Source organism: Phaenicophaeus curvirostris, chromosome 7 (assembly GCF_032191515.1).
Source record: "Phaenicophaeus curvirostris isolate KB17595 chromosome 7, BPBGC_Pcur_1.0, whole genome shotgun sequence".
Lineage (NCBI taxonomy): Eukaryota > Metazoa > Chordata > Aves > Cuculiformes > Cuculidae > Phaenicophaeus > Phaenicophaeus curvirostris.
The window spans coordinates 5,005,778-5,033,343 of NC_091398.1; the positions used below are offsets into that span (position 1 = coordinate 5,005,778).

Consider the following 27,566-nt stretch of genomic DNA (forward strand, 5'->3'; position numbering starts at 1 on the left):
CGAAGGAGCAAAAGACCCTTCAATGTCATTTCCCATTTCTTCATCTGTAAGGCAGGTCTGCATCACATCAGGGCAGAAACCAGAAACAAGACACTCTAATTCACGCAAAGCCTGTAAAGCAGCACCTGTAAATCTAGGAACTGGGATGTTAAAGACAAGTCTGCCAGCACTAAGACTGGTAGTGGATGGGTGGGAAGTTTATAGGCAGTTCCAGATATACCAAACCGCTGGCAATTCAAACTTTCTGAAACCCAGAGGAGGAGAGGGAGAGCAGGGACTATTTGGGCCACAAACTATAAATGTAACTCACAGCTGACGCAAACCATTGCATGGTGTTTGACTTAATTACTCGTTGCATGCAAGATGAGAGCGCGGCAGCTAACATGACCGACCCAAACCTCAGCTCAACCACTGCTGCTGCTACAGCAGCCCCGCTTTCAAAAAGAGAATCCACATCAATCAACATTATCCAGCAACTTGATCCAGTGGGAGGTGTCCCTGCCCATGGCAGGGGGTTGGAACTGGATGATCTTTAAGGTTCCTTCCAACCCAACCCATTCTATGATTCTATGATATGATTCATCAAAAGTACAGGCCAGCCAAAGCTACGGGACCTTGGTCAACATACAGAAATATCCTTACAGGAATCCCACAGCAAACACTAAGCATCTCAACATGAAGCACAACCTATTCCAGAATATATTAACTAGTGATTAAACCCCATACCTGAGTTCCAAGAACAGATATCCATCCAGCTGGAAGCAAAGGTTGGAAACAACTCCAATACACAGAAAACACCTTCATAGCTCCACGTCTTGTGTACAGGTACTAACTTGTAAAGAATTACTTTTCCTCAGCCACAAACAATAAACCCTCTTCTGTCTTACCCATCCACCTACTAGAGAACTTTCTTTATGCAATAATTGCTCTATATTCCTTTCAAGTTTGCTGAAAAACGCAGCCAATTTATGGAGGCTGCTGGCACTGGCCCAGGATTTCCCCAAAATTATTAATAAGATGCTTAACAGCTAACAAAGTGAGGAACTTGAGCCTGGCCCTCTACCCCTCTTCCCTGTCTTCCCTTCACTGACAGTATTCACACCAAGAAGCAGGTTTTTTTCCAGTCAGACCAGGCTTTCTGATGTTGAATAATCACCTTTATTTATTCTGGAGAGGACGTGACCACAAAGAGAAGTTATTAACCAACACTGTGTGGTGCTTGCTTTTGGGCAAATAGGGCTCAAAAGTCCCTCAAGGAGGTTCAAAGTGGCAGTCCCTCCAGGATTCTACTGCAGAATTCGCTCACATTTAAATCAATAAATAGAAGTATCAATTTAAAACATAAGTATGGAGTCGGAGTCAGACAACCAAGCAGATGTTTGGCTCCCTTGCTGAAGAAGGACACTGACTCCTTTGCAGAAGATGTGGAATGGCCACTCCAGGTTAAGAGCAGCTTCAAAGAGGGTGTGATGCTAAGCGGGGGCCAGAAAGGGAACAGACTGCGCAGTCAGGCTTGCAAAGCCCTGGAATGTGCTACAGCCAACGTGTCAGTGATGCCAAGCTGCTGTGCGGACTTCAGCTAAACTACATCAGCTGTGACTGTATACGTTTTATATTTCATGCCCACCAGCATACAAAGAACTTGGAACAAATGGATTATGAAAGACGGGAGATTGAGATGAAATCTTCAGAAGAAATGTTTTGCTGTGAGGGTGGTGATGCACTGGCCCAGGTTGCCCAGAGCAGTGGTGGCTGCCCCATCCCTGGAGGTGTTCAAGGCCAGGTTGGATGGGTCTTGGAGCCCCAGCGGGACGCTTGGATCCAGTGGGAGGTGTCCCTGCCCATGGGATGGGTAGGACTGGAATGAGGTGGAGCTGGATAGGCTTTAAGGTCCCTTCCAACCCAAACCATTCTACCGTTCTGCAATTCTGTGTGTGTACAACCACTGCACATTCCATGATACCAGCACTTACAGATAAAATTTCACAAACTATGTAACCTGTTCTGTGCTGAAAAAGTCAAAATCCCAGATTACGCTCATGAGTCACAGGCTTTCATGGTGGTGAACGTGATGGTGATACAACCAGGACGTACCGTGCTGGCAGGAGCCCAGGGATCCCTCCCTAATACCCTGCGTGTCTCCCAGTATCCAGAATCCTGCTGTACAGCCTGGTGATGCCTCACAGTGTCTTTCCAAAAAGAAGATAACTTAGAAGTTCTCTTTTCTGCACTCCTGCCTGTCCAAGGCCTGCATAGAGACAATACCAACCCTCTGAAGAGGGAGCATTCTAGAGTTGCACACAGCAAGCATCATTCCATCAAGTGGTTTCTACTAACAACTTTGTGCTGTTCATTCACACCCCCTCATTTAGCAGGGTTAAGAAGTTGCTGTTTCCTGCCGACAAACCCAGCAAAAATTATCAGGAATTGGATTTGGTCCCAGACATGTCTGGCAACTGCAACACATCCATACAGAAGCACTCCTAATCCTATTAGCTGGCAAATATTAAACAATTGGTTGACTGCCATGTAGGTAAAACAAAACCTTGATATTTCTTCAACACATGATCTCTGTCAACTCCTTCGGCTTTACTACTGAAATCCTGCAGAGGCACAAACAAGCTTCTAGGAAGCTTACAAGTTTATCCCGCTAGCCTCGTGCCAAGGGGCTTCTCTCTCCAAGGGTCCCTGAGAATGAAAAAAACCAAACCAGCAGACTGCACAAAGATCCACAAATACCGTGGCTTGGAATATGTAATGAAAAAATCTAACTGTAGCTAGCACTCCAAAATAAATGTACTAACAAAATCCCCTAACGCTTCAAAACTGTACTCAAAATAGAAAATCTAAGCAGTGAAAACAGTAATTTCTGCAAGCAGTTCAAGCAAAAACAGTGAGCAAAGCACAAAAACACAGCTTCAAATGTGTCTGAAATCCTACCGACAGTACCGGTAAAAAAACCTGTATTTGGAATCAAACCCAGTGCAGTGCATGGCAGTATTTTCCACTTAAAAATCAGAATGTTGTGCTTTCTTTTTCATTTTAAAACCAGAAATTTATGTTTTCCTTTGTGTTTTTAACTTTGGCTGTCCCTGCACCCAACTCTGACAGGTACGGACGTGACGCTGTCTCACGTAACCATGGATGGCGCAGAAATTTGCAATGAAAAGCTGGCAATGAGCCCCACTTCCTCGAACTATGATGCTCCAAGAAGTATTTCAACGCAACTGAGAAGAGTTTTACACTGAAAAGCTGCTGCGGTGAAGAGCAGGCAAAGCCCTGAGCCACCCAGCTCGATTTCCACCAGAGGGTGCACGGAGCCCAGCTCATGCAGCAAAGACTGTGGCCAGTGCATTCGCCAGCTGCACGAGTTCTGCCAAGAACAACTGTTCCAAAACAGCTACAGAGGGTCAGAAAGCACTTTTTCTGAGCTGGAACACCATGACCCCAAACACCTCCTGTAAGGCAGACTAGAACATTGCTGCTAATGACATTTTAAGTCACTCATAATCGGTCAACTTTACTTCTAAACCGCTACACAAGGCTGTCAACTCTTAACATTCCAGAGATGCTGCCAGTTACTTCTCACGATGACCTTATTCTTATCAACTTTCTCCATTTATTCTCACTTTCTCAGACGTGCAAGTACCATTTTAAAGCACTTTGTACAAACAGCCTCTCAACATTTCCACAAACACAAAACCTAAACAAAGCCAACTTTGCTAAAACAAAACACGCACCAAAGAAAATGGAAAAAGAAATGAAGACTGAATAAAGTGGCTTAAGACAGCTAAGAATAAAGGTGCTGGTAGGGAACACAACACTATGCACGTGCCGTGTTCAGCTTAATGATGCCTCGACTTCACCTAACAGAGTGTAACAAAATAAATCCCTAAAACCAAGCATTTTCTTTAACTAAACATTATTGAACACTTGCAAAACAGGACGAGTACCTGAGTTTTCAGACTATAGGAGTTATTTATAAAACCAGCTACAGCCCTGTGAAATAGGCTGGAGGAAAACAGTATGGATTACCGTCTTGGAAGACTCTCTCCACGTTGAGTCCGTAAGTAGCACAGGTTTCGTAGTAAGTGCATCTCTTGAGATCATTCGACAGCTTCCTTGCTCTGGCATCATCTATGACACGTGGATTACTGGAACTTATAGCATCTACAGGATAGCAAAAGAAAAAAAAAACCAACATAGTTAGATGTAACTTGAAACCAGTGTCTTACAATTGTATCAATACCCAAGCAGTGAATTTAAGTACAAACCATGAGGCACTTAAAATTTTTAGAAGATAACAGAGGTGCGCAACTCTCCAACTTTACACTTTGCTGCTAAAATCACCAGCGTGCTGATGGATTCTAAAAACCAGGAGAAACTTGAACCACTTTTTGGATATCTCAGAGAGATGCTCAGGTCACTAACTGTAAAATATACACAATCGTACCAAAGAATGTGAGCTCTGATGTAAAAAAAAAACGCTTAGAAAAACAAATGTCTTATGACTATAAACACATTAAATGCTTTTTAGGACACCCACAAATACCTTCAACTGTGGAGCATGAAGCACAAACCATAACATGCTTGTAAGGACAAGAATATTTCCAGGAGACAAATGGTACCAGGTATTATTGTAATACTCAGGGAAGGCATTCAGATTAACATGAGAGATGCTTTTTTTTTATAAAACAAACAAAACACCGCCCACAAACCACCTAGCCAACACTAAAACAATCGGAGTAGGGAAATCATAGAATGGTCTGGGTTAGAAAGGACTTTAAAGATCATCCAGTTCTAACTCTGCTGTACAGGATTGCGATTATTATGTAGCTAAAAATCTAGAGTCCAGCTCTTTCCTTAGTGCCTCATATAAGCTTTTTTTGGTCCTTCCCATGTTTCAGGCTAGCGCCTCAGTGCTTTGCTTTGGCACAGAGAGCCAACGGTGCGCTGGAGAGGCTGGGCTACAAGCAAAGTGTTCTGCAAAGCCTGAACCCTGAGCCCTCTGTACGTATTGTGTGTCAGGCAGGCAGCCACTTGCCAGTGTAAGGGGAAAGTGAAATTTTGCATCCAGTCGTTGCTGACCTGACTTGCATATCATAGCCAAGACTTGATCCAGGAAACTCAACGTAAATCACCGCGTCTCAGGCTTTGGTGTAAAGGCACTTACTGTGCACTGTGCGAACACACTGCCAAGCCAGTAAAAATGCTATTTTCATAAACAAATAATAATACTTTGTACATCTTGGCAAGAGTTACTTTTCATGCATGTTTTTTAACTTTAATTTCCAAAGCTCACCATAGGAGCTAAAAAACACCTTAACACCATGGAAAGAAAAAACCCGCACCACCTCCTAACAGACGACAGAGAAGTTTGTTCATTGCTACTCCACTGCAGCAAAGAATTCTACAAAGGTTATAGTGTTTGACTGCTTATGAACTGATAATACTGTGAACTAATCTTAAAAAGCAACTTATTTGAACAGGGGTATTGTGGTAGCTGGTTGGCTCCGGTAATAAAAGCCGTAAGGGGGGACAGCAGTACGACCTGTTCCACACAACCCTGACACTCACATCTAGCCCCTGTGCCAGACCCCATGTCTCCTACCTTCCCTAGCAAAGCCTCTTTCAGTCTTCACAAAACAGCATCACTTGAATGAAAAGGTGATGTCAGTGACTACGGCCACGCTGTATTTGCAGCTGGATTCTGGGCGTGACGCGACCGCCTAGCAAATGATGCTGTTGCTGCCTTCTCACGAGATCTAACTAATAAAATCCAAGCAGACAGCAGTTGAGCCGACAGCAGAGCGTTTTTATCAGGAGAGGGCGCTGGAAACACGTCACCAGACTGGAATCGAGAGTCACAGTTGCAGAAAGTTGGGCTTCGGAAGCAAATCCAGTGCCACAGCCTGGCCCACCACCCACTGCAGAAGGAGGAGGCAGAGGAAGCATCAGGCAAGGGCTGATGTTTGGGAGAGACCACGTTTCACAGCTCAGTCAGGAATATCAGTCAAAACCAACAAGCTGGATGCCCAGCAGCTATACTTCAAATATATATATTTTAACAGGTATATTTATGTATTTATTTCACTGCACTGTTTGACAGTCAACGTAGCCAAAAACCTTTGTTTTCCTCTGATGCTCACTTCCAGAAGTAGCAGCATTTCCACCTTTAGTCACACTTAAAAAGTCCCCTTTGCATCAGGGCTACAACAAAAAAATAAACTTTCCTGTCTGGCAATAGCTACACTGAGATGCAAAACCAACCCCCCTCCAAAGGGTCAGAAGTGCAGAAAGGGAAGCACCTCAGGAAAATGTTTCCCCCTTCCTCTTCTTTTTCAGCCCCAGTTTTAAGCTGACAGCGTGGCCCTTCAAAGCAGTTCATTTCTGCTTTTTTGGATGCAGTTTCTGCTATCCTAGGATTTTCGTGTTCCTACTACCCTTTTCATTTTTTATCATCTGTTTCCGCCCCACAGCCCGGTTGCGATTCCTCCTTCCGTGCTGCCCACACTTCCCTTCCTTCACGCGGCATCTCTGCAGGCAGGCGGGGGAAAGCAAGACTCACAAAATAAGCTGAGAAAGCAGTGAAAAGCTTCAATATCATAAAAACTGGCAGCATAAACTTCAAGGGAAGATGCCCAGAGCTGAATCTACAAGAGCAACTTGTGACACTCACGTTTTCCCTGTAACACAGCACAGTAACCTGATGATATATTGGGAGCAAAGCCTTAATATGAAGTAGGAGAGAACTGAGATTGTTTAGCCTGGAGAAGAGGAGGCTGATACAGCACTGCTCTCTACAACTACCTGAAAGAAGGTTGTAGAGAGGTGGGTGTTGGTCTCTTCAACCAAGTAGCAAGTGATAGGACAAGAGGAAACAGCCTCAAGTAGCATCAAGGGAGGTTTAGGAAAAACTTCTTTACTGAAATAGTAGTGAAGCGCCAGCACAGGCTGCCCTGGAGTCTCCATCCCTGGAGGTGTTCAAAAAAAGGGGAGGTGTGGCACTTCATTACATAGTTTAGTAAGCAGAGTGGTGTTGGGCCGAGGGTTGGACTGGATGATCCTACAGGTCATTTCCAGCTATAATGATTCTATGATTCTAACCTACAGAAATGTCTGTGTTCTGCTTCCAGGACAGCAGCTCTGTAAATTAAGAAGTCAGAAGGCTGGCACCTACACAAGAGCTCCTCATCTTTGGTGAGAATTTTCACAGGAGGGTCTTCTACATGGCCAGGCACAGAGCAGCCTCAGCTCTGGAGAGCCTGCTCTATGCAGTAAACCAACTGCAGTAAGGGAAACTGCAGAAACATCAGTGCAATGCACAGACAGAACAAGGCAGGGAATATGCAAAAGACAGCTCAGATGCAAAAGAAACTGAAAAATTGCCAGACCCTTTCCATTACCACATTTCCTCATACCAAGCCTAGCAAGGAAGCCCAGGCAGCAGGGCTGCGTTGTGATTTGGGCTAAAGCAGAATCAAGTTTTCTCAATTCAGCTCAGTCTTGTCTACGTAATTCATTTTCTGAAAGTGAACTCCATGTTTTTCAGACAGTTTTCCTCTCTAGAAGTGACAACACGGGGCACTGACACGCAGAAAGGTCATTGCTTACACTTATTCCTCTAGAAAGCAAGGCTATCCTCAAGTTGATAGAATGCTGCAAGTCAAAGACAAAGAAGGGCTGCATCTGCCAGAGGTGCAGACAAGACAGATGACCCCAAACGGACCAGCAGAGCACTCCATCCCAGGTCACAGAATCATAGAATAACCAGGTTGGAAGAGACCCACCGGATCATCGAGTCCAACCATTCCCATCAGTCACTAAACCATGTCCCTCAGCACCTCGTCCACCCGTGCCTTAAACACCTCCAGGGAAGGTGACTCAACCACCTCCCTGGGCAGCCTGTTCCACTGCCCAATGACCCTTTCTGTGAAAAATGTTCCTAATGTTCAGCCTAAACCTCCCCTGGCGGAGCTTGAGGCCATTTCCTTTTGGAAATCATCATGCTTGGTACAAAACTGAGATATCACAAGGGTCTCTCTCTTCTGTGATGGCCGATGTCCAGTGAGGACCTCATCTGTCTATTTGCCCCAATCTGGGATTCATGCGTTTCTCAATCCCAGTTGCTAAGCTCAGTTCCCTCCCGGCCTTGGACCCTTTTCTTTGTGTCTGCTTAGCAGCATTCATGATGATGTACAGTTATCAGGGGCAGAAGAGCATGACTTCATGTATTTGTATGTATTTCATAATTATTTTCTTTATTATTATTTGATTACTATTTTATTAAAGCTGTTTCAGTTTTCATTTCCAACCCACAAGTCCTTTTCCTCTCACTCCCCTTTGCCTGGAGGAGCGGGAAGGGAACTGGGAGCCCAAGTGCTTGGTTTTATCTGCAGAAATTGGCTGGGCTGGGGCTAAAGCGTGACAAGCCCCCCACCCTGCTGGTTAACCACTACGTTATTCTCAAGCTCCCATCATGAGATGGGTGGCAGCACTAATACAAGAGAGGAAAGGACAGGACATGTCTTTGCCAGCTTGGAACAGACGATAAGGTGACTGACAGACCGCACTTACCCTGGGTTCCCACCAGTACCATCGGAATTTCACTAGTGTTTCGATAGTTGGCCATACGGCTGTAGTAGTGGTAAACCGTCTGGAAGCTAATTTCATCTTCCAAGCTGAAGACAAATATAACAGCATCCACCCACATGGCAAACTGCAGAGGGAAAATGAAAAAGGCGAACTGTGAGAAAAGCAGCAAAGGGAAAAACAGAGACATCCTTACCTTTCTTGGAGGGAAAAACACATCAGAGAAACTTTGTTAGTGACAATAACCAAGGCCTTAGAAGTTGCATATTCTTTCTAAAATGACAGACCGACATTCATTGCTCTGCAAGCGATGGGGATCTGGGATATACGGAGGCTTTTCCCTACGCTCACACTCCATCTCTCTGTTGCTGGTATACGACGCTGCAAGTCCAGCTGCTCTCACTGCACGCTGGTTTTAACTCATAGCAAGTTTGCAGACGATACCAAGATGATAGTAAGCTGGGTCGAAGTGTGGATCTGCTGGAGGGTAGGGAGGCTCCAAAGGGATCTGAACAGGCTGCACCGCTGGGCTGAGACCAATGGCATGAGGTTCAACGAGGCCAAATGCCGGGTCCTGCACTTGGGGCACAACAACCCTGTGCAGCTACAGACTAGGAGAAGTCTGTCTAGAAAGCTGCCTGGAGGAGAGGGACCTGAGGGTGTTGGTTGACAGAGACTGAACATGAGCCAGCAGTGGCCCAGGTGGCCAAGAAGGCCAATGGCATCTTGGCTTGGATCAGACACGGCATGACCAGCAGGTCCAGGGAGGTTATTCTCCCTCTGGACTCGGCACTGGTGAGACCGCTCCTTGAATACTGTGTTCAGTTCTGGGCCCCTCACCACAAGAAGGATGTTGAGGCTCTGGAACGAGTCCAGAGAAGAGCAACAAAGCTGGTGAAGGGGCTGGAGAACAGGCCTTATGAGGAACGGCTGAGAGAGCTGGGGGTGTTTAGCCTGGAGAAGAGGAGGCTGAGAGGAGGCCTTACTGCTCTCTACAACTACCTGAAAGGAGGTTGTAGAGAGGAGGGAGCTGGGCTCTTCTCCCAAGTGACAGGGGACAGGACAAGAGGGAATGGCCTCAAGCTCCACCAGGGGAGTTTCAGGCTGGACATCAGGAGAAAATTTTTCACAGAAAGGGTCATTGGGCACTGTTAGAGGCTGCCCAGGGAGGGGGTTGAGTCACCTTCTCTGGAGGCATTCAAGGGACAGGTGGACGAGGTGCTGAGGGACGTAGTTTAGTGTTTGATAGGAATGGTTGGACTCAATGATCTAAAGGGTCTTTTCCAACCTAGTGATTCTATGATTCTATGAAGACAACACTGCATCCCAGATTTCTGAATTTGTGAATTACAGCCCAATAACCCTTATCTCCAGGGCCTTGAGTGCCCGAGGTGGCGTGGTGCTTCCCCAGCCTGTGCTGCACACACATGCTGATGTCTCTGTCAATACCAGGACAAGCATTACGGTTGTGGTTTTACAAGCACCGCTAGGAATTCCCACGTCTTGATCAGCATCCAAAACCATTCATTTCAGATTTCCAATTCTTTACGATACAAACACTCTTAACTGAGCAAACAGCACCAAAAGCCTTGCTCAGCTTTCAGTGTGGAAGCCAACTCTTCTCCCTTGGCATCAGTAATCTGCTACAAGACACATGCACACCCAGGCCAAGGCAAGGTACTGCTCAGGTGACCATGCAAGTGAAGAAGTTCTAGCTCATGAGTGGAATAAGATTGCAGAAACACACTGAACACGACAGTAAACACATACAAGACATCAAAACAAGATTCAAGTTGCACTTACCTCACTGCTTTTATTTTTCCCTAAGTGAGTCCATTCCTACCCAAATTTAGACCAATGGAAACAAGTTTCAGCCATGGGTAATCATGCTCTTCATTCTATCACTACCACAATACACCAGGGAGATTGGGGACACACTAAGCACATGGATCACTGCAAGGAGCTTTGTCTGGGAAACTTTTCTGTACCTTTTGCTGAGCTTCACAAGACTCGCCCAGGTCTGTAAGCACTTAGAGCAGCCCTACTAGCTCTCACAGTTTCGTTTCTGCTCTCGCACTATTTAAACTGCTTCAGTCACTAGTTTGTAGACTCACACCATCCCAGCTTTTTGTAAGGCACCCCAAGCTGGCACAGACAAAGGGAAGAAGGGGGAGCTAGCAGTTACAAACTGAGGTTGCTGAGCTCATTACATTTTCCTTTAGCTGGTAGTACATCTTGCCTGTTACTCATACAGCATATTATCTAATAATTTAAGTTAATGTGCATATTCAAGACTGTATTGTACTTGAAACCAAACACATCTCTTATAGTTAGAGGGTAAAAATAGCCCTAGTATTGAGGTTTTCAAGACAGTCAGGAGGGCGATCATCTGGATGTTAAGGATAGGAACACTGGCACAGAGCAGTCACTGCCAGAAGATCAACCACCATGCAATGTGAACTACTAAAACCAGAACATCTAACCAAAGAAACCAGAGATAGCATCATTACTGTGGACTTGGTTTAGGTCTTTTTAACCAGTCTTAAAGGACTGGACTAGGCAGCACCATGATGAGAACCCCTCCTTACACCTACAACAACCTTAAAGCATGAGTTTGGAAGCTAACAGGCTCTCTAAACTTTCTTAATGTTTCAAACTGTAGGAGCAGCCTCCTAATGAAAGTTATTAAAAAAAAATCCAGAAGGTGGTTGTGCAATGCAAATCTCTCCAGAGAAACAAAATATATCCAGTAATTTCTACTTCTTAAAGTAAGTTAAAGCTTCGTGGATACCAGACCTGCAATATTTAAAACAAAAGGAATTTTGGAAGACACAGGGTCTGGAAATCCAGGATGTCTTATCTACACCAGTGTGCAGGGAACAACTTGAAAGAAGGGAGGTAGCTCTACTGCTGATATATGAACCCATCTTGAGATTTGCTACCGCGACTGAGCAGATCTGTTTGTTCAAAGTTAAGTACCAACAAAAACAAAAACAAAAAAAACAAACAAAATCTCTAAATTTCAAAGAAATTAGCGTGCAGCAGCTCGTTACAGCTCAGTTGCTGTGTTAATAGGGTTTTACAACAGGAGGCTACTACGTTTGTAACAGATCACAGCAAGAGTAGAATCAAACCTGGTGAGCAACAGAAATGGGTCAATATTCACGAGCAGCATTCACTGCAGCAGCGCACCTCACCCCTTCTCGTTTTATGAAATGAGCTTTTTTCCCTTAATTATTTTCATCATCACACGATCTTATGTTAGACAAGAGAGAGATCACCCAGATATCTCATTTTCCTCCCCCTTCTGCCATCAAGGGGACAGTGAATGGAGACCTGAGCTGCCAGGCTCAGCACTGAAGCAAAGGGTCATAAATTCCAAGACGACCACAGTTAAGCTCATTATTAACAGATGTCATAATTCTATCCCAATTATCCATAAAAATAGCCTGTACTGAAGCAAAAAGCAGAACTTTAAGGCTAAGATTACCAACCTTTTGGACATCATAAGCAAACAGTGGGAGGCAAGCATTTTTCTCCTGATACTACTCTGTTTTCATTATATAGTTATATCTGCTCATGAACCCAGATGCAAATGTTTTAGTGCAGCAATTAATAAACAGATTAAAGATATATATGTGATTTGAAATTATGCCAAAAAAACCAAAGATAATTTACATGTGAAACACGTCTTCTGGGAGGTGAAATAGCCTCAACAACTTAATCCTTACATACTCATAAGTTGCTGAAGAAAAAAATCCCATCTATAGCAGTAATTAAACTCCTCAAATTCACCTAGCACTGATCAAATCAAAGCCTGTGTCTGTTCATCAGTTTGCAGTCAGTGCAAACAAAGCCTACAAAGCCAATTCTTTAGGTACAAGAATATTTAGATTGCTGCGTGTACCTTCACAGCTCCAGTATTTATGGCTTTAGAAGAGAGAACGTTCTCTAAGCACCGGGGCCTGGAACTGCTGTGTCCTTCAGCCAACCGATGCACAGCCTCAAACAGAGCTCTCCTTTTAGGCTCACACTTCACATAGCCACAGATGTGTCAGCGACACTAATTTTTTGTTTTCGTTTTAACTTCCTTCCAGGATGTCTCTCACAGTATCCATTTCCTCCACCTCCCCTGTCTTCTCCTTTGTCCGGGCACCTTCCCCCACGCTCTAATCCTCCCGCAGCTCACGAGCAATAGTGGAGCATTGACACACAAGCTGCTGCCGCTGGCACTGCTCCCGTTCAGCTGTTTGGCGACAGCACAGTTCCTGCTGCAGGATTTGGGGTTTTTTTGGAAGCTGATCCACCGCTGAGCAGCTGAGCAGCGAGCCAAGCCAGCAGCAGCCACCACAGGTGAGAAATCCCACCAGTGCCCAGGTAAGAAGAGGTGGCAGGGAGACAGGGACGATGCCTGACGGCAGTGACACCACCTACATCCAGGCTGGCAGAGTCTGCAGGGATTTAAGCATCCCATAAGCAGACTCTTCAGTAAAATTATGAGTTGAGGACACAAACCCACAATGCCTTCTCAAAGGTAAATCCTGACAAGTCACCTCCTGCGATACAAGGGGTAACACGGAACATATGAACCCCAAGCTAGAAAGCTGAGATCTCAATGGTGCTGAGCTCACGAAGTTGAGGCTTAAACAGCACAGGGAGCAAAATGCAGCAGCAATAGGGAATGTAAAGATTTGTACACAAGTCTGTGTGTCACCATGCATACATCTACCCTGTATTCTAGCAATTTAGATGTATACATTTTCCCAGCAGAAAGATGCTTAGGACCCCAGAAAGAATGAAACAGAGAGAGTTCTCTTAAAGGAAGCTTTATACAAGGAAGGAATCAGGGTGTTAGGCTGTGGAATCTGTGGGGATGCAGTGCTCACCTGTGCCTCGGGAGGGCCTCCTTCATCCCGGATCAGCAGCAGATAGCTCTGTCCATCCACCACTATCTCCTTCTTGAATCTCCCACCTGCCACACAAAGACACTCGTGAGCCAGTGAAAAGCAGAACAAATGCAAAACAGAAAAAGGCTTCGCTTGTGGAAAAAGAGAGATCTTGCACAAATCCACGAACTACTGTGAACGCACGTTAAGTCCACACGCAGAGCGCATGCACAGAAATTACTTAAGGAATAAGTCCCATACTTTAAGAATAAGGCTAATGTGGAAAAAAGCCACTGACTACATTACAAACGCTAATTCCCACATTAGCTGTACTTGGGCTTGATACATAAAAGACCATCACCTTTGTTTTGTTTAAGGGTGAGAAATACATCTCTACAAGGCAAACATGGGACAGTCACGTACAAACAGTATCATGTATGAGAACTGCAATAAATTTCCTCTGTGCCTCAGCTTTTCCTCAAGAGAAGCCCAGTTCTTCCAGCACACACGTAAAATGTTATGAAAATGATATTTCTATAGTCACAAACCACAGTTAGGGGAAAGAACTAGACACATGTTAGACAAAAACACTACGATGGTGGTACCTCTGCAGAGACGTACTGAACGAACAGAGAACGCTGGAGCGCTTACCAGCGGGGTGAACTAAAGCCCTGCTTTGGAGATCTAGATAAAAAGAGCAGAGTCACCTTCAGCCAAATTCTGTTCCTGATCCTATTATTCCAGGGAGACGTAGAATGTCGAGTGCTTGTGCAAAGCAAAGAGCTGGCACCGAGCCGAAGGAACCAAGCCGAGCGTGCAGCTGCCCCGCTCCCTTCCCTCTCCTCTGGCCTCAGGAGGACTCCACGAACGCCCAAGGGCAGAGCTGGGATTGCTTTCCTTGGGGGTTAAGTATGTTTCGGGCACCCTGCTGCGTCTCAGGACAGACTTCAGATCCTGACAAATCACATTTGGGGTTGCTGGTGTGACCAGCCCTAAGCCAGGATTACCAGATGTGTCCTCTCTAAGTAGCTGGCTTGTGTTTAGGCTCCACAACAGCTCCACGCCCAGCATCATCCAACTGCCTCACACCCCAGCCTAACATGAAACATCCCCTGACACACACTGAACTTCTTTCTTTACCTCTTTTTTCTTTTACACTGGAATTACTGCCGAGTTAGAATCATAGAATCACCAGGTTGGAAGAGACCCACTGGATCATCGAGTCCAACCATTCCCATCAAACACTAAACCATGTACCTCAGCACCTCATCCACCCGTCCCTTAAACACCTCCAGGGAAGGTGACTCAACCACCTCCCTGGGCAGCCTCTGCCAGTGCCCAATAACCCTTTCTGTGAAAATTTTTTTCCTAATGTCCAGCCTAAACCTCCTCTGGCGGAGTTTGAGGCCATTCCCTCTTCTTCTCTCCCCTGTCTCTTGGGAGAAGAGGCCAGCTCCCTCCTCTCCACAACCTCCTTTCAGGTAGTTCTAGAGAGCAATGAGGTCTCCCCTCAGCCAACTCTTCTCCAGGCTAAACACCCCCAGCTCTCTTAGCCCAGTTTCCCAACTACACTTCCTTCAAACCTTGTCATCCTATGGAAAATGATGCGTCCAAACAGGCGATAGGTGAGGGAACAACGCTGCCAAGTTCTCCAATGAGCTCTCTAAGCAAAGACATGCAGGCTAACGTGGATCCTGAAAACATCTTCACAAAACCCACCCATCGAAGGGAAAGAACCCAGTTTTGCTCCTCTGTTCCCATAGCCTGACCACTGCAGCAGGCTTCATTCACATCAAGAGCACCTAATACCTCTGCTATCTGCAATATTTAAACATGTTTAAACACATTTCATGTTTAATAAAAGACATAAGAACAGGGCTTTTTGTTTGTAGTTTTGTTGCTTTTGTTTGAGGCTTTTTCTGTTTTTATTTATTTGTTGTTTTCTTTATAAACCTACCCTATTGTGAAAAGCTCAGCAGTACCAGACACACAGCAATTAAGATCATCATATTTCTGCAGAGTAGAAGACCTATGTATAGATTTTCATTATCTTACTCACAAACTGGATTTCAATTTTGCCTTTGAAGATCAAGTGGCAGATAAATACACATCATTAGTGAACTTGAAAAGAATAATCAAAACCACGCGTAAAACTTTGCAAGGAAACTTGTCTCCGCTCTCAGGAACTGAATTTCTATTAATAAGATCATTATTTCTATATGTCGTCAATTAATTGCATACGCTTCATAATGAAGTGTTAAATAAGATAAATTACTTAACATACAGCCCTCCAGAGAGGCTTTGAAGTTGTAAGTAACAATGGAAACGCAGTCTATACGTGATCGAAGAGTGAAAGTCCTGCATAATTGCCATTTCCTATTTCCTTCTTTTAAAGGCTTAAAGTTTACATAGCTCATTATGAAATACCATGAACTGAACATGCTGAAGAGCCAGTTCATTATTCCCTCTTGTTAACAGGACCCCTTTCAAGTCTCACTGTTCCCTCACACCATCCTCAGAGGTACAGAGGAGGTAAAGACAAGGTGAAATAAAAAGCTCAAGTAGAGAATTGAAAACAATAATATCAGATCCATGGCTGCATTATTAAGATGTGTGTACACAGATTACAAGTGGGAGCAATAGGAGATTTATTCTCGCGAGGCACTTCAGGGTCACCGGTGATTCTGTTTACAAGAGCAGCTTTGAGAAATGTGCTGGTTTTTATCTAACACAGCTTAAGGTTATCCAGCAGCTCTCTTCCTGCGTGAGCCCACATTAAGTTAACGGCTGGCGTACCTGCTCCTTGCCTTCTCAAAAACCACTGGGTACAGAGCTCGGTGCAATGATAATGCAGTTTTATTTCTAGTATTAATTCAACTCTTGACAGGTTGTATCACTGCACCACAGACTGTCACGCTGGACGAGCAGTCAACAAGCACACAGTCAATTTAAATCTGTTTCAAGCAGCTTTTTCACCCTTAAAAGCTGAGCGCGCTCATTATCCAGAATATCCCCTAGCTCCTTGCACACTCTCACGCCCTCATTTATTTTTGTTTGGGTTTAGATACTTCATAATAAATAGTTTAAATCTGATAACTCTGAGAATCAAATTGTTTAAAAGAATGTCCTGCATTTCCACCCTGCAATAAGCATTTCAAATCAGATTGGAAGATTCAGAAATGTATCAGCAGACTCACGCTGACTCCCTAAACAAGAATTATTTTATGCAAATTTGAGATCAAAGCAGGATGCATCCCTATTAACTTATGTTTCTACACCATTACAGCGCCCTTACGATGAGTACATCATAACCTTAGATACAACGCAGGACAGAGGTTTAGAAAACCTACCTAAACACTAAGAATTTATACAAACAAGAATAGAAACACGGAAGAATATAGAGAATTCTACCAGCACACAAACCCAAGGCTATGCCAGAAGCTGCACCATCCCTGGAGGTGTTCAAGGCCAGGTTGAATGGGGCTTTGAACAACCTGATCCAGTGGGAGGTGTCCCTGCCCATGGCAGGAGGTGGAACTGGATGGGCTTTAAGGTCCCTTCCAACCCAAATCACCCTCTGATCTCTCTAACGAGACCATAAGAGGAAGGTAAACAACAAGCTTTTGCCTTCATGAGCCCTGATGTGACTCAACACCAAGGACAGGCAAGTAAATCGAGTGTGAGGGCAGTGATTTCGGGATAATTGGGCTTGTGCAGCACCACACTGGTTATCTTTTTAAAAGCATGTCTCTGGACCATTAGGAAACAGGAATTAAGAGAGATCAGCCAACTACTGCAACCTGTCGAAGTCATCAAGAAGTCACCCCTGGCTACATAACACCACTGTATTTTTGAAAATATCTGTATATATGATGGAACCGCAAGACACCACGTAGGTTGATGACAGTGAAAACAAAAGAACATCCTCCTTAATTTAAAGGATGAGCTCAAAATCCACAGCTCTTGTCCCAAGGGATGCAGCAAGCTTTGTTTCGCTCCCATCAGTATTATGACACACGCAGCTTCTTAATGAGTGAATTTCCCAACTCCCATATGTACCTGCCAAGGAGGTCACTGAAAGACTGGCAAGCCTGGCTCACAGCTCTGAAGGATAGTGTGATTTCTCCTGCGATATCCTAACGGGAATGTCAAAGCACAGAGATGCTGAACTGCACTTACCTGCGGCCCCAGCCGCATCTCTAAGGCCACACAAAAGACACGCCAGCCAGTAACTACACGACTCTGCAGTCAGAGAGATGGAGCTGGAAAGTGTTTTCATTTCAATAAAAAAGCAATTTCATAAAAACAAGTCATTGAAACTGTGTGGAAGCCTTAATTTGGGTGGATTTCAGTATGGGGCTTATTTGTTCTCCCTAAAACTCTGTATTTATAAATCGCTGCATTGTTCCCAGCGTTCCAGGGCAAGATCCTTATCAATTCACACGGACTCATTTTCAGACACGTACAGAATTCTGCGTGAGGCAGCAAATATGACTCCTGCGTACAAACCACACTCCATACCCACCCCAAGATACAGAGCAGCCCTTCTGCTGCAGCCTATAAACTCGCCCGGTCTCTCGCGAGCATCTGACCCGATTCCTACTATAAAATGCTCCAGATAAAATTACAGATTTGATCGATATAAAGCTAAATAAATTCTGAGCATCAGCGATTTACAACCACAGCTAAAGAGCCGGCACAAGCCAGAATCCCTGGCTGAGGGAACCAACAAAGGCTTCTTAATCTCATTTCTACGCACGTCACTCTACAAAGGTTGCTGCGTTGAATCAGGGAAGGGAAGAAACTGTCCTTCAGCAAGAAGTGATACTGATTTTAAATACCGCACGCACTGTAATCAAAGGTGCTCTATATTGCGAAGGCTTTATATTACACAGGGAATTCCACACAGGAAGGTTTTCATCCAGCTACAAACGCCGGCTGCCTCTTCCTCTAGCCGACGGCTGTTTCGCTGCCTAATTGCTCACCCAAGCATCCGCTGATTTTCATACTGTATCCCCAGGCTCGACAGCATTCGCCAGGCTCTTTATTCAAGCAAATTGCCACGGGGATGAAGTTATTTGGCCATATGAGAGAGATAAATACGGGGGGCTGGCCACGTGACAAACCCACAGAGCAGCTGAACGCTGACCCCAGCCATGGGGGCAGGGCAGAAGAGACAGAAGCAAAGCTGAAGCATCCATAAAAGCCCATATTTTAGATTCTCAGTGACACGTGAATTTTGACAGTGGGGGTCAGCTCCTTAACACACACAGATTCGTTCTCCTGCTTACTCTTGAGATTATAAAATCATACAGTCACGCAATGGTTTTGGTTGGGAGAGACCTGAAAGCCCATCCAGCTCCAACCCCTGCCATGGGCAGGGACATCTCCCACTGGATCAGGGGCTCAAAGCCCCATTCAACCTGGCCTCAAAGACCTCCAGGGATGGGGCAGCCACCACTTCTCTGGGCAACCTGGGCAAGGGCCTCCCCACCATCAGCATGAAGAATTTCTTCCTAATGTCTGATCTAAATCTTCCTCTCTCCAATTTAAAGACATTCCTCTCATCTTATCACTACATGCCTTCATAAAAAGCCCCTTCCCAGCTTTCCATCAGCCCCTTTCAGTACTGGAAGCTGCTCTAAGATCTCCCCGGAGCCTTCTCTTCTCCAGCCTGAACAACCCCAACTCTCTCAGCCTATCATAAGGGTTGCGGTTCATCGTTACCTAAAATTTTCATTTAAATAAACTACCCTATATAAATGTTTTTCCAAAGCATTTCCAAAGATACAAGAAGCGTTACAACTAACTTCTCACCAAGCCAAGCTGTGCTCAGTGCTTGAAGTCAGTTCATATTGGTATCAGCAGCAGAGAAGCCATAATAACCCATCACTCAGCCACACGTAAAGTCAGCTTTTGGGCATTTCCTTCATGTAAATATTGCACTAGATGCTGCTTCAGAAACCATCTGTGGTTGAGCGCATAACCACAGGAGTGCAAAGAAAGGAGAATTGTTGCTCTCGCATGAGACTACAGCCGCAAGCAGAGACTTGCGCCAACCTTCCAACAGAGTACCTGGGTCAAAACGCCCCAAACCAACCAAGCAACCTATGCTGAGCCTTGCAAAACCCACCAGTTGCTCTTCTCCACAGGTTTATGATATGTTTTAGGAAAGACACGTATCAAATAATGGCCTAGAATGTAGACTCTTCCTTGGAGAATCAAGCCATACCCAAGAAAGAAAGGTACAATCAAAGATATCACGTACATATATATACATATAGACAATCTTACCATTACATTGATCTGGCAAGGAAGCACTAATTGATGATTTTCATTAGATTATTACTATTAGGTTAGTTATTAGGAAGAAATGTTTTTCCCGTGAGGGTGGTGAGGCCCTGGCCCAGGTAGCCCAGGGAAGTGGCGGCTGCCCCATTCCTGGAGGCATTCAAGGCCAGGTTGGATGGGCCTTGGAGCCCCTGATCCAGTGGGAGGTGTCCCTGCCCATGGCAGAGGGGTGGTACTGGATGGATTTTGAGGTCCCTCCCAACCCAAATGATTCTAAGATTCTATGATCTTGTAACTCCATGAAAAGAAGAAGGTTTACTTCTGGAATTTTCTAAAAGCTACAATGGTATTTAATAATGTGATTTTGAAATCCATTCATTGGTGTATTTGCAGGGCTTCCACAGAAGACCAGGTCTGATGAGTCCACAAAACCTAGCAGTGATTTGAATGGAGATCAATTGAATTCTAAGTTTTGAACTACTCAAGAAAATACAGCTTACTTTTAAAATTAAAATAGTAGCTACAAAAGTTGTACAGAATCGGAGACCACAACTAATGCTATTTAATACAGTTAGATGGAAAACAGAGAGGCAGGGGCTTCATTTTGAGGACAAATATGTTGACATGAGGACAGTCATGCTGAATGACATTTCTGCAAAGGTCTGTGGTCTCATTCCCAGTGACAGAAAATTTAACAAGCAGAGTGGAGTGCAGCAGCCCAGAACTGCCTGACTGGGGCTGCAAATTAAGGAAATAAGGAGCAGGGTGACATTCAGCTGCAATCCACCCTTGGCTCAACACCAGTCAACTAGAAGGAAATACGCAGCCGCTGCTTCCATTAAGTTCAAACAGTTGCCAACATCTAAAGGGAACAAAAAAAATTGTGGTGCTTCACAAAACACTCTGAAAAGAGCATCTGAGCCAACCACCCGTCATTACACACAAATTCAGTTATGAGCCATATGGGTGCAGGGAATGCTTCCATGGTAGATTCTCTCCCTGTCTGAAATGCTTGGTGAAAAGAAAAGGAGAAGTCAGAAGCACTGTAAAGACGCTGGGATTCCCATCCAGTGTTCTGTTTCAGCCTGAAGAAGGAAATAGATGGGTTAACCAGCATGATAAATGAATAAAAAGAAGAGCCAGCCTCTAAGCAATGAAGTTTCCTTCACTACGTGGAGCCAGGACTTGGAGAAGAGCAGTACATGTCGTGTTTTCAGGATAAAGCTTCTAGTAGTCAGTGGTTTTCTGCTTGTAAGCCAAGTAGAGAAGCCCAGTCTTAACAGAATCATAAAATCATGGAATGGTTTGGGTTGGAAGGGACCTTAAAGCCCATCCAGTCCCACCCTCCCTGCCATGGGTAGAGACACCTCCTACTGGACCAAGCATCTCCAAGCCACATCCAACCTGGTCTTGAACACCTCCAGCGATGGGGCAGCCATGACAGCTTCTGACCGTAGCCCTGGTTTTGTGCACTGGTAGAAGTCTGTATATTCCTACGTGTTTATATTATTGCTTGTACAAATTCTCAGTGTTGATGCTTAAGGCCCCATACAACCCGACCTTGAACGCTTCCAAGATAGGGGCATCCAGGACTTCCCTGGGCAACCTGGGCCACTGTCTCACCACCCTCATTGTCAAGATTTTCTTCCTCACATCTAATCTAAATCTTCCCCCTTCCAATTTGAAGCCATTCCCCCTCGTCCTTTCACTCCAGGTCCTTGTAAAAAGCCCCTCCCCAGCTTTCCTGGAGCCCCTTTCAGTACTGGAAGCTGCTCTAAGGTCTCCTTGGAGCCTTCTCCAGGCTGAACAAGCCCAACTCTCTCAGCGTGTCCTGAGCAGAGGTGCTCCAGCCCCTAGACCATAATGTTACAGTGATGCAAGTGCAGACGCAGAGGTAAGACACGCTCGGCACCCATCAAATGACTCATCTTAAAAAAAACATGATACCACAGCAAGCTTCTGCAGCGGATTCAAGCCTCCTGCAAATATTTTATTAACGACCTGGATGGTGGAAGTAACAGGCTATTTAATTTCTAGATAATGAAGCAGGAGGGACTGCAATTATGTTAGAAAATTGGATTGTACTTCAACGTGACCGTGACAAGCTAGAAAAACAGAGTGAAAAAACCAGCAGCATCACAGGGACGAATGCAGAACCCTCCTCTGAGCAGGACCAGGCAGCTGCAGGGAGAGGGGGTTGGATGGCAAGCCGCTGGCACTGCGGAGGAGCAGCTGGGCATTCCTGCCGAGTGCGGAGGAGCAGAGAGCTGCAGCTTACAAAGCCTCGGCCGGAACTCCCCGTTTCCCTCCGGGTAGTGCATTACATGGAAGATACGGAACGAGTGAAAAGAGCTCACAAGTGCTTCCGAAAAAAAATTCTGCCTAGAAAACAGACAGTAAAACCAAACACTTGAACAGTGGTTATGCAGGAGAACAGATCCTGGACAGACGAGAGGTGGGGGTTCTTACTGAGAAATAATCCGCAGATCCCATTTTGGGGCAAGAGAAAGACCTTTATCATTTTTTTCAGGTCCTGCTTATTACAATCCCAGACTAATAGGCAAAAATATCCAGTAGAAGCAGACACACAAAGCCCTGTTCAAGAGTCACCACAGTCGTAGATAAAAAATTAGGGATCTGCAGACCGGCAGCAACACTAATGGCACTGGGGAATGCACACCCTTGCCAAGGTGCATTCTAAAATCATCTGCCCTCAGAGTATTTAAAACCTTTCATGTATTTCCCTCTCCTGGCTGGAAGCATCCTTGAACTCCAGGGTATCCTGTTTCAAACACAACCAGTTATCTGATTAGCTGTTCAACAAGATAGAGAATTTACTCAACAATTAAACCTGCTCAAGGACTAGTAGAACCATAGACTGCTTTGGGTTGGAAGGGACCTCAAACATCATCCAGCTCCACCCCCTGCCATGGGCAGGGACACCTCCCACTCGATCAGGTTGCTCGAAGCCCCATCCAACCTGGCCTTGAACACCTCCAGGGATGGGGCAGCCACGACTTCTCTGGGCAACCTGAGTCAGGGCCTCCCCATCCTCAAAGAAAAACATTTCTGCCTAAGATCTCATCTCAACCTCCCCTCTTTTACAGCTGAAAACCCTTCCCTCTTGTCCTATCCCTGCACTCCCTGATCAAGAGTTCCTCCCCAGCTTTCCTGGAGCCCCTTTCAGTACTGGAAGGTCTGAGATCTCCCCAGAGCCTTCTCTTCTCCAGGCTCAACAACCCCAACTCTTTCAGTCTGTCCTCATAGAAGAGGTTCCCCAGCCCTCAGATCACCTTCGTGGCCTCCTCTGGACTCACTCTGACAGCTCCATGTCCTTCCTGTGCTGAGGATGAGGGCTCCAGGTGGGGTCTCACAACTGCTTAGCAGAGGAACAGAATCCCCTCCCTCAACCTGCCGGCCGTAATCGAGGTCCCTTTGCTGCCGAAGCCATACAAGTAGCCCCTATCTCAATAACAGCTTAAAAAAAAGTGTTCTGGCAACACCTTAACATTTAGCATCACAGACCAAAGCAATCACGTTGAAAGCAGCACAGTTTTTTAGCACATATCCCAGAATTATACCCACCTCACACATGCCTGGAAAGAATATACAGCCGTCTTTCCTCCTGAGAAAGGCACATCATCAGCCGATAGATGATTTTTAAACAAAATAAATAAGTTTGAGATTTTAATGCTGTTCAAAGTTCTAGAGTGACTCTGCAAAATTCTGAAGAGTTTCCTGCAAAGCAATAAAGCACCTGCCCTGCATGTAAGCACTCACGGCTCTGAAATGGCTTGCCAAACAAGGTATTAGGCGCCCATCAGCTCACCATGATGGAGTAACACGTTTTCATCTGACATCGACTGCACATAAATATGCAAAAATGCTGGCACTGAGCAAAGAACAGCTGAATATATTAATGTTGCAAGCATGCCCTTTTTCATAATTCATTCACGTGAAAAAATATTCCTGACAGTTTAAAGGGGAGGAACGAATCCAGCATGAACCTGCTAGGAACTCCCTCCTCCAGCCCATATCCCTTGCGCCCACTCAACGTCCCCAAGGCAGCCACACCGCATCACCTGCAGGTCTTTCTCCACACACTGAATCCTGTAATTACAGCTTGATGTTATTTTAAGACTCCAGCACTGCTGCTTTTGTTCCTTGTATTCTGGCCAGCACCATCATCTCTTCTCTTCGCATCGCTTTATTTGTATTCCAGCAGGGGACAGCTATGAACATCAGACGTTCAAGCCTAATCAGACAGTAAAACTCTTCAAATGAAGATGTATTTTAAAAGCTATGTCTTACTAGGTATTAAAATGGAAGGAAAAGAAGGTATTTGTCCATTTATGGGCGTGTGACCAGCACACTCTGCTCCTGAGCCCTGGTAATGATCATTGTCCTGGCAAGGACCCCTCCAAGAACCTGTCTGACCCCACAGCTTTGGGTGACAATTAAATTCACGGTTCTAGTTCTACAAATAAGATAGGAAATGAGGCATATACAACACCTTTTTTTTTTTTTTCATTATTACTACTTGGGTTTTTTGCCTTTTTTTTTTCTTTTCTGGACAGCCAACATAGACAGATCCTCACACCCACGAGTTGTACAGACACAGCAGGGCTAATTTTAACAGCTTATTTTTATCACGCCATCTGGAGACAAACCCAAGCTAAACAGCAGCCATCAGCTTCTCTGGGCAGGATGTGACACTAGAGTCTACTCCTACCTGTTTCCAGCAACCTGTGTTTTCCAGTTATAAAAGCTCATGCCCCAAAATACTTTCCAATCACAGTTCCTTACCAAGTAGCCCCAGGACTTACAACATCACAGCTCTTTCTCTCTGTAGTTCCCTACAAGCTGGCTTATCACAGATTCTAGACCCTAACCCAATCAAACATTCAAATAGCTCCTGCCCTTCAATCTAATGTATGAACCACCTCCTGCCAACTCAATTCCTGTATCTAAGTTAAACTTCACAAGCTTCCAAGAGAATTCCAAAGATCTGAACATACTTGCTTACAAACTCTAAATTGCACAACCAAGAAAAGCAAAAGACTTAACTCAGTTAAGCATAGAAGCACAGATTTCACATTTTGGGTTTTTTCCCCTCTTTTTTAAAATATCCCTTTGCATTTTATACTTAGTTTATAGCCAGCTGCTATAATATCCATCCTTTCATTACAGTATTACATTACAAACAGTAACCCTGAAGTTAAAATTGGACTTAGTGTGCTGTGATTATACTATAATCTGTCTTAAGACACAACAAACCATACTGAAATCTGCTCAGGAAACCCAGACAAAGCAACTATCATAATCTTTTTTTTATTTTCAGTCACCTCCCAAAATATTCCAGTTCACGTATGAGAACGGAAGGATTGTTACATAACAGCACTGTATCTTAAGAGGTAGAAAAATCCATTTGCCATCTGCATGCTGTATTTCACTGAACGCCTTTCATATTTGTATTGCTCCAAACCAAGGGCGAGCAGGAGGGAGAAAAGAGAATGGCAGCACTGAAGTCAATCATGAGATGTTTAGACTGGATATTAGAAAAAATTTCTTTGCTGATAGAGTGATGAAGCATTGGAAGAGGCTGCTCAGGGCAGTGGTGGAGTCCCCATGCCTGGAGGGGTTCAAAAAACATGTAGACGTGGCACTTTGTGACATGGTTTAGGAGGCATGGGGGTGTTGGGCTGACGGTTGGACGGATGATCTTAGAAAGTCTTCTCCAACCTCAATGATTCTATATTTCAGACTGATGTTACCTGATGGAAGCGGCAGCCCCACTAATACCCAGGAAGTTTTAAGATTAGCAGCACGTCAGAAAAAGGATTCACAGTTTAAAACTCTCACTCAGAAGGAAAGTCAGACTACAGAGTCAGAAGCAAAGCCCACGCACTCTCCCCCATCCCCTTCTCCCTGTTTCATTCCCCCATCCTGATGAAGCAAGGGCAGCTCCTCATCTCTGTGGAAACTCTGCCTGTCCAGCAGCCTGTGGAAGGTGGAATGCAATGACCAGGTCAGTATCTAATCCTGCCCACCCTCATGGTGGAACACCCTGAGCATTCCTCAAACAGGTAGCGAAGCTACTGACAGCCTGTTAGAGCAGCAAATTAAAAAAATCTCTTGAGAATTAAACATATTGTGAATGAAATCAGCTAACTACCCTGCCCCGCTCTCTGATACAATCCTCCAAACCAATGTGAGATTATATGGAAGGAGAAGCCACACCTAGAAATCAAATACAAGCTGAAAAAGAAACACGTTTAGAGAACATAGAATCATAGAACGGCTGGGGTTCAGAGGGACCTCAAAGATCATCCAACTTGCAAACCCATCCCACTGGACCAGGTTGCTCCAAGCCCCATCCAACCTGGTCTCCAACATCTCCAGAGATGGGGCAGCCACCACTGCTCTGGGCAACCTGGGCCAGGGCCTCCCCACCCTCAAAGGAAAACATTTCTTCCTAAGATGTGCTTTAAGAGCAAGAGCTAAACACTGGGCTATGATTTAGAAGTGCACCCGAAGTAATATTTGAAAAAGAAAGCAGAAGGCAGGCCCTTTTTTCCAACAACAGGAACTCCAAACTGGCTTCTGATCCAACAGCACCAGAGAGCAAGGAGCACTGGAGACCTGAGGGTCATTTTTATTACTATTAGGAGCCTGAAGTTCTAATAGCAGCTATAATCCAAATTAGTTTTTACCTAGGTTGCAGCCTTCAGGGGAGCCTGTGAGGAGAAGGGCACCCATCCTACAGACATTTCTCCTTGAATCCTCAGAAAATGCAAGGTGGGACCTGCTAAAGACACCCCAAAGATCAGCCAACCCTCCAGTCACGCAACCTCCAAGGGAAGACGCTTCGGGGAAACTGCTGCTTCAGCACCTTCTCCCCAGGAAAAGAGCAAACGCTTCCCTTCTTCTTTAAATTAACAGAGGTTCCTGAAACAGTCTCAGCCTGAGCGGTTTGCAGAGAAGGCTCTAACCCACACAGTCAGTCCCAGGGGACGGGGTGAGGGAAAGGCTGGCGAGGGAGATCCCAGAACACATCAACCCTCTTTTATGCTGAGCCTGAAAGGCTCCAAAAGCCCAAGCGAGCCAGCTACAGCAATATTTTAAAATGATCAAAAGAGACAAGTGTTATCTTATAGCTGGATGTCAGCGTGAAACGCCAAATAAAAATAATCAGCTGACAGTGTTAGACCGAAACAGAAGACAAAGAACTGAAAGGAGATAATTTTGAAACATGTCTGAGGCCATCATTGTCTCCTGCACACAACACAGTGTTTGTCTGTGCTTTCACAGACAAAACCCGTGCTCTGATAGCCTCTGTGGCCCCACAGAGCGCTGTGTGAGCTGGTGAAACATTGCACCAAGGATGGAGTCCAACAAGGAAAATTGCAGCTTCCCATTGTGTTGCAGCCCAAGCACCACAAAACAGAACTCCAAGGTTAACGTTGGCTTTTTCAACTCACACGCACCTGGAGTTCTTGCAGAATCGCCCCGTAAAAGCTGTATGTAAATTTGTACACGTATAATGATGATTTTATTCCAAGACGTCATGAGTGGAAAAGCATGCAAGTACGTATTCACAGAATCACAGAATGATTTGGATTGGAAGGGACCTGAAAAAAAGCTCATCCACTTACAACCCCCCTGCCATGGGCAGAGACACATCCCACCAGACGAGGTTGCTCAAAGCCCCATCCAACCTGGCCCCGCACACCTCCAGGAATGGGGCAGCCACCACTTCTCTGGGCAACCTGTTCCAAATTTCTCTGTTCTTCATCT

General features: G+C 45.1%; 1 protein-coding gene across 6 annotated transcripts in view; it reads right to left on the reverse strand.

Annotated features, from left to right (window-relative positions):
* AGAP1 (ArfGAP with GTPase domain, ankyrin repeat and PH domain 1) overlaps positions 1–27,566 on the reverse strand; it is a 398,119-nt gene that overhangs the window by 238,301 nt on the left and 132,252 nt on the right. For all 6 annotated transcript variants that reach the window (XM_069860665.1, XM_069860667.1, XM_069860666.1 and 3 more), the window contains exons 4-6: positions 13,479–13,564; positions 8,578–8,719; positions 4,036–4,170 (exon numbers count right to left, since the gene is read on the reverse strand). In XM_069860665.1, coding sequence (XP_069716766.1) covers positions 4,036–4,170; positions 8,578–8,719; positions 13,479–13,564 — 363 coding nt within the window. The remainder of the gene's footprint in view (positions 1–4,035; positions 4,171–8,577; positions 8,720–13,478; positions 13,565–27,566) is intronic.